Source organism: Alligator sinensis, unplaced genomic scaffold (genome assembly GCF_000455745.1).
Source record: "Alligator sinensis unplaced genomic scaffold, ASM45574v1 scaffold97_1, whole genome shotgun sequence".
NCBI lineage: Eukaryota > Metazoa > Chordata > Crocodylia > Alligatoridae > Alligator > Alligator sinensis.
In genome coordinates this window covers 347,830-357,728 of record NW_005841921.1, presented here as the reverse complement: position 1 = coordinate 357,728, position 9,899 = coordinate 347,830, and the positions used below count along the sequence as shown (strand labels likewise).

At 39.7% G+C, this 9,899-nt stretch overlaps 1 protein-coding gene across 4 annotated transcripts in view; it reads right to left on the bottom strand.

Annotated features, from left to right (window-relative positions):
• CUNH16orf70 (chromosome unknown C16orf70 homolog) overlaps positions 1-9,899 on the bottom strand; it is a 71,857-nt gene that overhangs the window by 13,160 nt on the left and 48,798 nt on the right. For 3 of the 4 annotated variants that reach the window (XM_025198426.1, XM_025198423.1, XM_025198424.1), the window contains 4 exons: positions 8,607-8,690; positions 7,793-7,875; positions 5,762-5,805; positions 2,722-2,765 (listed from right to left, as the gene is read on the bottom strand). In XM_025198426.1, coding sequence (XP_025054211.1) covers positions 2,722-2,765; positions 5,762-5,805; positions 7,793-7,875; positions 8,607-8,690 — 255 coding nt within the window. The remainder of the gene's footprint in view (positions 1-2,721; positions 2,766-5,761; positions 5,806-7,792; positions 7,876-8,606; positions 8,691-9,899) is intronic. The other variant, XM_025198425.1, reaches the window with a different exon arrangement.

Below are 9,899 nucleotides of genomic sequence, written 5' to 3'. Positions count from 1 at the left end.
GGCGCAGAGAAGGCCCCGAGAGGGCGCGAGGAGAGCCCCAGAAGGAGGTGGCAGTGTATGTTAGAGAGAGAGAGAGAGAGAGAGAGAGAGAGAGAGAGAGAGAGAGAGAGAGAGAGAGAGAGAGAGAGAGAGAGAGAGAGAGAGAGAGAGAGAGAGAGAGAGAGAGAGAGAGAGAGAGAGAGAGAGAGAGAGAGAGAGAGAGAGAGAGAGAGAGAGAGAGAGAGAGAGAGAGAGAGAGAGAGAGAGAGAGAGAGAGAGAGAGAGAGAGAGAGAGAGAGAGAGAGAGAGAGAGAGAGAGAGAGAGAGAGAGAGAGAGAGAGAGAGAGAGAGAGAGAGAGAGAGAGAGAGAGAGAGAGAGAGAGAGAGAGAGAGAGAGAGAGAGAGAGAGAGAGAGAGAGAGAGAGAGAGAGAGAGAGAGAGAGAGAGAGAGAGAGAGAGAGAGAGAGAGAGAGAGAGAGAGAGAGAGAGAGAGAGAGAGAGAGAGAGAGAGAGAGAGAGAGAGAGAGAGAGAGAGAGAGAGAGAGAGAGAGAGAGAGAGAGAGAGAGAGAGAGAGAGAGAGAGAGAGAGAGAGAGAGAGAGAGAGAGAGAGAGAGAGAGAGAGAGAGAGAGAGAGAGAGAGAGAGAGAGAGAGAGAGAGAGAGAGAGAGAGAGAGAGAGAGAGAGAGAGAGAGAGAGAGAGAGAGAGAGAGAGAGAGAGAGAGAGAGAGAGAGAGAGAGAGAGAGAGAGAGAGAGAGAGAGAGAGAGAGAGAGAGTGACAGTCCAACGTTCATTCCAACTGCGAGGCTTGGGGCGGGGTATAAGGGGTGGTTGGAGCCATGCATAGCCCATAAGGCTAGGGTGCTCCGAAGCACCCGTTTGCAAGACAAGACCCATGAGGGGTCCAGGAGTCTACAGAACCAGAGGGTACAACGGACCGTGTCCAAGAAGACGTGAGGCAGCCTCCCAACTGATTTAAACCATCAAAGATGTGGCGGGCGAGAAATAGAGGGTGCCCTTGGGCCAACTTGGCACGGAGAGGAGGCCTTAAGGAGATCACGGCCCTCCTGTAGGACCCCGCCGTGGCAGTCCCACTAGAACAAATCCTTTTCTAGAATGAGGATGATCTAAAATGTCTATGAAACCACAGCCTGAGGAAGACTGTCTCGAGTTCTGTAAATATTTTGTACTGTTGTAGTGACTGGAAGTCCCATACAATCACTGAGTTCCCCTCACAGGCCTGAACTGATTCTTTAAGTGGATAGGAAATAAAAATGTTATAAAAGTGTTAGTGCACTGTTCAGCCTCCAACAGTTAAGTGAGTGCCACTGATTTTGCTTGGACGTGGGCTGGTAAAGGCTGTGGAACCAAACCACTGAAGATTTTTCCACTTAAATTGTTCATCTTGCTATGAAAAGCAAATACAGTGTTCATCCAAAAAGGTACTGAGCAGTCTCCTCTGGCTAGCCAGAGTAGTCTTGCCTTTACAGTTTTCTGAAAGTTTAAATAACGAACCCTTTTCAGACAACAGAAACAATCATAAAAGTTTCAAAACCAAGTAGAAGTAGCCCCCAGATCACAGCAAATTCCTTTAAAAACAAAGGATAAACATATCTTGGAAAAAAATATCTAGTTAAATGAAATTCCTAACAATGCAGGGTCATCTTGCTGTGACTAATGTTTTTCTGTAATAATTAGAACCATCCAAAATTATTTCTCGCAGAGCTATTGCTTTTTTTATTAATGTTATACTTCAGAAATATCTTGAACTGTTCTAACTCATAACTCAGAGCCTTGTTACACGGTAATTTTGAGTGGCTCCTGGAACTCTTAACACCTGGACTGCCTACATGTTAACACATATGAGGCTCAAAATTATACCACTCCAGGGCAGGATTCTCTCTGATCTGTACTAGGCAGCTCCTGTTACAGGAAGGTATAGTCACTCTAGGCAATACCTAAGTATAAACATCCCACCAGCCCTGCTCTCCTCTGTTGGTCCAGATTGGGCCCACTGCCCCCAGCCCTCCCCAGAACCCCAGATCCCCTCTTATGGCCCCCTTTCCTTGTTTGTGGCTGCCCACACTGTCCCAGGGAAGAGGCAGGGAAGAGTTAACCTGCCTGCCTGGCTGCCCCTGCTGCAACTTTCTGGGCAGGCTCAACCCTAAGAAGAGCAGCAGCCTGGCAGAAGGACCTGGGCAGGCAGGTTAACCCTTCCTTGCCTGCTTCCCTGGGACAGATAGCCCGACAGCTACAACTAGGCAGGCGTGCAGTGGGGAACCCCAAAAGGCAGGGGAGGGACCTGGAATGGGAAGGGGGTGGGATTCTTACCTTTCAGTCCTCCATGCTCACCTGAAGTGACTGCTCCAAAACTCAAAGCAAGCACTAACATCAACCAACATTTGTGCAGCTTACAGTGTAATGTTTAATAGGGCCCTCACTTTAAATCAATTGTGAAACAAAATACCAGGTACCCCCATTGGTTTGGTGCACTATTATTTCCCCGGGGGGGGGGAGTTGGGTTTTTTTAAAACACAAGTAAAAAGTTAAAAATTGAAAAAAAATTTTAACCGAAAAAATGTATAATTTGTGTAAAATTTAGTATGATGCCAGGGGGAAGACGGGATTTTAAATTGCCTTCTTTTAAAAGTAGTCTCTGTATACCACTGTTATACTACTGCAGCATGCACCATCTAGGTGGTTTATACTGAGAATTGTTGTATTTGGTTTTGTGAAGACTCACCTTGCTGTATGTTGTGCATGTTTCAGTCCGAGAGTCAGCATTATCTGTGGAAGATACATAAAGAAGACTCTTCTGTGCATTTCAAAACTTTTTCAGATAGGGAGTATGCAGATGTCAAACTGACACTGTTTATACCAGAGATTTTTTCTTCCCCACTTATGTCTATTAAAAAAAAGCAAGCAAGCAAGCTGCAAGTTGGGATATAAAGATCTAAGATAATAGAATACTTCTTTCTCAATGTACAGAACAGATGCATCAAAACTGTACACAGTGCCAGATAAGAGGCCTAGCAGCAGGAATAAACTGACCCTCATAACAAGTGCTCTTGCAGACTGAGCAGTGTACTGAAAATGAAAGCTCTCATATCTGGCTCAATCTCTCCAAAAATAGTAGATTCTATTTTACCTGGCCCCCAGAATGGATGAACACAGAAGCCAATAGCTGTTTTCTAGGTTGACTTCACTTGCCATGTGATCAGGGAAAATATGGAAACTGATAAAAGATACTATTCTCTAAAGGGCAGAGAAAGCAAAAACTCTGAGAATGTCAATCCTTGTTTCCTCCCAAAAAACAAATCATCAGGGAGCGTGGAAGGATACTACCACATATGGGATTACAGTGCGAGAAAAGCTGGACCTCTGAATTGCCTGCTGGAAATTTCCCCAGGCTCTGGGTACATTTATCTCCCTCAGGGTAATTGTGAAAATGAAAAATATCTTCTCCAGAGCAATGGAGAGGAAGTGAAGCTAAGGGATGCCAAAAACTGCAAGTGTTCTTTAAATTTAATGGAAAGCTCAATTACATTTGCTACTCATTAAAAAAAAACAAACAGAAAGCTCTTCCTTATGTGGGTGGGTCTGCTGTTTAAGCAACATGCCTACCAGACACTAAGGAGTTGTCTCATTGGGACTGCTGAGTGTTAATGGTAGAATTCCAAGGCACGTGGTGGCCAGATGGAAGAGAGACAGACTTTTCAAATGGTTTCATACTATCAGTGCGGTAGGCAGGGATTGGGGAGATCAAAGCAATTATAAATTCAATATTTGTTAATGGAACTACTTGGAATGAATTAAAAATATCACTAGAAATGGGAGTGTTCAAAATATTGCATAAAAGCCTTAGGGAAATTTTAAAAACAGAAAGTAAAGGGTTTTACTGTCTGTTCTCTTGACCAGACTCAAAAATCTAATGTTCACTTATAATAAATATCTATATATATGCAGACATAAACTTTATTTCTTTTCCCTGATTTATTCCTTCTTCTCGCTATGTCTTCAGCAGGGATTCTGGTTTTCTCTGATAAAAAAAATCCCCAATTTTTGGATTTAAAAAAGTAACCCAAAATCCAATTTTTCCGTGATTAAAATGAAACATGAATAATAAATACATACATACAGTGGTGTTTCATTTTGATCATGGAAAAATGTGGATTTGGGATTACTTTTTTAGCTTGAAAATTGGGGATTTTTTTTAATCACAGAAAACCAGGATCCCTGGTCTTCAGTGAAAGTACCAAGGTTTATGAAGAAGAGCACTTTTAACAGAGATAATCAAGGGACAGTGAAAGAGATCTTGGGCAGCAGTTTAACCAGCATCCTGCATCCTTTTCCAATATTAAAACCCCAATGCAGAAAGATGCATAAGCACACGCTTGTTTTTGTGTCAGACGACACAGAAAAAGGGCTGGAAGGGACCTCAGGAAGTCATTTAATCTAACCTACTTCTCAAGGCAGAATCATCTTTATCTATGTATCCTATACAAGTATTTGTCTAACGTATTCTTAAAACTGCATTAGCAACTCTTATCCACAGGCTACAATGCCTGAACACATCAAGAACACTAACTTGCCACAGGTAAAACAGAAGGACAAGGCAGGAAGTTGTTTGTTAAAACATGAGCACAAAGGCCCCTTTTTGGTCTTAATCAGGGAATACTTAAGCATGCAAGCAAACTTCCCTGTCTGTTAACGAGACTGTACATACACTTACAGTGAGATGCACAGTTAAATAACTACTAAATCAGGGCCAACATGGAACAAGAAATTTAGGAAGCAGAGATCTATCCTTTTTTCTGAGTCTGGAAATTTCCAAGTATCTGTTAGGGAAAAACATACTCCACTTAGTGGAGGTTCACACTCATACTTATACAGACTAACTGTCAGTGGCCAAGTCTACATGCCAGCTTCAGTGTGCCCAGGAGCAATCACCTTTGGAGCAATCAACTCTGGAGTTTATACATGAGCAGCATGCAGAGCCAGATCAGAGCAGCCCTGGCTACCAGGGGGCCCTGGGGATCAGCCTGCCAACCAAGGGCAGCTCTCCCTGGCTCAACTCACTGCGGAGGGGCTGGCTGGGGCGTGAAGGAGTTGTACAGGCTGACCCTGCACAAAAGCACCCTTGGGCCACAGCCTGTCCCTCCAGCATCTACATGTAGGCTGCTGCAGAGTTTTTTACTTTGCAGTATTTACACGTACTATCCTGCTGCAGAGTAAATTAGTTTACTCCAACCTAAAAGGGATGCATGTGTAGATGCTGAGATGTTTACTGTGCAGCTAATTAGTCAACTGCACAGTAAAGTTTTCATGCAGACACACCCAGTTTAATCAAAAGTAGCCTTTCCAGGGGATCAGTTAAGGAGTAAGGAGAAGAAAAGTTCTATATGGCACCATGAAATCAATACCAAAAAGGTACCTGGAAAAATATACTCAGGTTCACTATGCCATTCTACAACTTTAATGAGCAACCCAATTTCTATGGAGCAGTTCTCCAGGAAATCAGTGTGTGTTGTAGCACACATACCCATGTTCTAAGAATAAAGAAACCGTTACTTCAATTTTATTAATGAACTGACTATAAAAGTTAAACCTTTCATGTTTCTTTTCTAAACGTACTACATTTCTCTGTTCAGAAGGTTTCACACAGTTCTATCTTCAGCACTAACAACCGCAGTTTAAAACTGCATTTGAAGAGAAAATTGGTCCTCTTTCTGTTTTTGTATTTTATGATACAATCATATAAAGTATAAGGATAAGCTACTCACCTCGCTTAATGGCCAGTGGAATCTTGAACTCACAACGATGGTAACTAAAATATTGAAATAGTAAAGTTATTAGGAAAAGAAACAAGACAGACTAGTGGTCTGACTGAATTATTAATTTTTTAGCACTGACATTCTGATGAATTTTATTCTTTATGTGACTTGTTCTCAGCCTCAATGCTAATAAATTAACGAGGAGAACACCAACATTTCATTTTCTTTATGAAGGAAGGAGACAGACTAATAATGAAATGACAACATTTCCTAAAGTTTATTAAGGAAAGTCAGCTGCATAGCAAAACCTTGCTGATGGCACCAAGTTGATTGAAAAATGTTCAGCTGAGAAACAATGTTCAGTTGTTGGATTTTTTCCATTCCCCAATACTAAGAACAGGCTCTTGCTCTTCAGATTTCCTATTGTTCATTCCTTAACTTAAAGTCCTCTATAGCTTGGTCCACACTTAAAAGTTTGGTTAGCAAAGCAAACCATTCCATTATGAATGTAAAGAGGGGCAGGAGAGAAATTATCACCGACAAACAGTTAATCTAGTAAAAGTCACAAACACACTAATATACCCATTAAAGTATTTTCTTTTAACAATATAAGCTGCATCTTTAATAAGAGAATTGCTAGTATAACTATTCCAGAAAATCCTTTCCAATATAGAAAAAAAGCTTATGAATCAAATTGTTGCGGAACATGTGTCAGAGGGTTGAGACCAGATGGGAAATGAGACGTAGGAAATTTTAAAAAGCATTATATTTGCAAATAATTATCTTTTGACATAAAAGAAAGGATTACATTTCTAGAAAGTGTTACAGTACTACATACGGGTGCCTGAAAAATACATTTGCGATTAAGGGTCACTGGTATTTCAAAGAAATGAACAGAATTCTGCTATGACCTACATAGGCTAGTACCACTTTTAGTGATCAGTGTGATCTCAGTGTTGTCTGTTCCGAATGCTAAACTAGTAAAGTGCATGGCATATTAAGACAACCTGCTGTAAATATATGCAGATACATTCAACTGCTCATTTTCCTTCCATATAGCTGTAACAATCCAGTGTATTCACTTGTGTAGTTTTAATAGCTAAAACTTGCCATATACTGCTTTGTCTTCATGAAAAGATACAAAAAATAAATGCATCTAAGGACTGTTCCTAAGGAGAAAATTAGACTCACAGGCTGAGAAAAATAACTTCTTGGGATAACATTTTAAATTACCAATGCTCATGACTATTGTCTCAGAAGGAATATATTAACTAACTTTGCTGTGATATTGTATTTGTAAACATGTTGTAAAATATTATTCTGCAATACTTCTTACTGCCTCCAAAGAAGACTGTGACTTCCCATACATCTCCAACTCATAATAAATGTGCAACTAGACCTCAAAGATCATCTAGTTCATCCATGTGCTCCTAGGCAAAATTGAGTATTTGTACACCATCTCTCAGGGAAGTTTGTCAGCCTGGTCTTAAAAACCTCCATGGATTGGAATTCTACTCTGTAGGTAACCAATGTCAGGATTTATTTGTTCCCACAGTAAGAAAGGTTTTCCTATAACCCTAAGTTTCTCCTTTTTTAATTAAGCCAACTACTTCTCAACCCATCCTACATACTTGAAGATTTACGTTCTCACTTTCGAAAACCTCCACGTGTTTCAACATTTCCTAAATCTCTGATCACTCTGTGTGTTGTCTTCTGATCTTTAGTTTTTCTACATCTTTCTTAAAATACGGCACCTCAAATTGGGCAAAGGATACCTACCAGCTGAGGTTTCCCCAGTACTGAACAGCACAGGAAAAATGCTTTTCACATCCTTATAGCAATGGAAATGTTGTACATGTGCCCAAATGACATTTTCTTTCAAAATATACATCAACTCACAAAAGAACTGAAAAATAGCCCCATTAGTGGTAGCTCTAAATTCTACCCCATCAATAGTGGCCAAAAGCTGCTTGGCAGAGACTACAGGATTTATGGTTGGCAGATCTGTAATTCATTTTTAGGGTAATACTTTAAACTTACATGTTGAAGTTGTAATGACCAGGATAATTTGTATGCAGGACAAACTTCTTCACCTTGTGAGTATTTGCATCAAAAAGAATATCCTATTGCAAAAAAGGAGAGACATGAAAAGAAAGAGTTGTGAAGGAATATAGTGTACCCTAAATATACATCAAGGCAGGTGTAATTACATATTAAAAGTAACAAGAAAAGGTGCTATTTAAAGAAAAATTGAGAGAAATATCTGTAAATGCAAATTCATTACTTCCCCCAGAAACTGACAACCCAACCATAATTATATTGCTAACGTGACAATGTATTAATACTTGTAACACTGGCAACTTCTATAAGCAAGGTTGTCTATTATCATTCAATTTATACTCATTCAAGATATTTAGAACCTCAATTTCTGATCATGTTAAATTGAAGAGGAGCATGGAAAAAACATGGTTACAAATACCAGAGAAATATGAAGACAGTTAGGCACAGGCATGCTAAAGCATTTGCTGGGACAAGAGGAGCTTTGAATCTGTAAGCAAGGGCCTGTGGTTCCTACACATTAAGCATAACTTGAAATAGGAAAGCTTGTTGTGTAACACCAAAATTAAAAAACCCCAAACTTTACAGAGCCTTTATGCACTGGTAGAAGTGCATAAAAATATCAATCAAACAAACAAAGTCTCATCTTCCATAGTCAGATTCATGAGACAGCAAATGAAGGTTTCACAAGATATCAGTGCCTATATCAACCTCTGACATTAGACAATTATGAAGGGAACACTGGATGGACAATTCAAAGTTAAAATGGTTTTATTTATGGAAATCTTCAACTTACCACTCCAAGGGTGAAGTAGTTAAAGAAGTAGTCATTGCATTTTGATGGAACCTGCTTATGGGGGGAGGGCGAATGAATTTTCATCTGTAAAAAATACCACATTTAGATTTCCTTACTGATGCTTACATTAGTGAAGGTGTGGTCAGCAGGATAACATTCAATCACATGTCTTTACAATGATCTCTATTCAAGTTAAATCCTAAAATCTAAAGTTTGAGATAGTGTAGTGTAAGTTGTGTATAATATGATTTGCACAAAGGGTCTCTGTTTCAATAAGAGACAGGGAAATTTCAGAGACTATTCACAGTCAACAGTTAGATCCTAGCTTTCTTCAACATTTGTGAGGATTTTCAAAGAGAAAATCCTACTTAAGGAAAAGACAGACAGATGCTGACAAAAAGATGGGCAAGGGATTTTATTTTTTGTCTATAACACAATAAATTAAGATTATTCTACTGGGACTAAAGATTTTAACAACAAATAAGAGATTACACATCATGAAAAAAAAAAACACACCACCTTTCTATACTGTTCCATTTTAATGCACCCTCTACATCCCTGCATAGCAATGAGAGATGCTAAATCATAGTTGGCGAGACACTTGCAATAAGTATCAAAACTTATTGGTCTTTTAGTCCTAGAGAAAGTAGTTTGTGGCAGATTCAACTTTGGTTTGGTCACAAGGTTACCAAGTAAATATATCTAAGCTAAATAAATCTAGGTTCGCCAGGTCACCCGGTAGTGCCTGAGCACAGCAATGTTCTTCATTTCCCCTCTGGCATGATGGGCAAAGCCACCATTGAAAAATGCCTTCTCCCTGTAGTACAGAAAGAGCAGGTGATATCCAAGACCTACAAATTCATCTAAAAATATTTGGAGAACACACACTGCATTTCCTTGTGCAGGAAAAAGGTTCATGGAGTTTTTCCACATCTTTCAGTAAATGAAAAAGTATAAAACTGATACTATTAGCAGTTTTCACTATTAAAACATTTGCTACAAAGGTAGTTTTAAATTATATTTAAATTGTAAAATGTTATACTTAAATGTTACCTGCTACTGGCAGTATTTTAACAACAAGAGCAAATTTTCAAAACACAAATGTGACCTTATTTTTTATTTTCTGAATAAAAACAAAAACAAGCAACCCAGCATTACACCAGTATAAAAAAGGGAGAAATAGAGGATGTAAACACCTGAACTGGCATGGGCGACTGGTGCCACCTTAGTCAGTGGGGGCATGTGCCCCCTCCCAGCAAACAAATCAGCAACTGGGGGGGGAAGAGGGTGTCC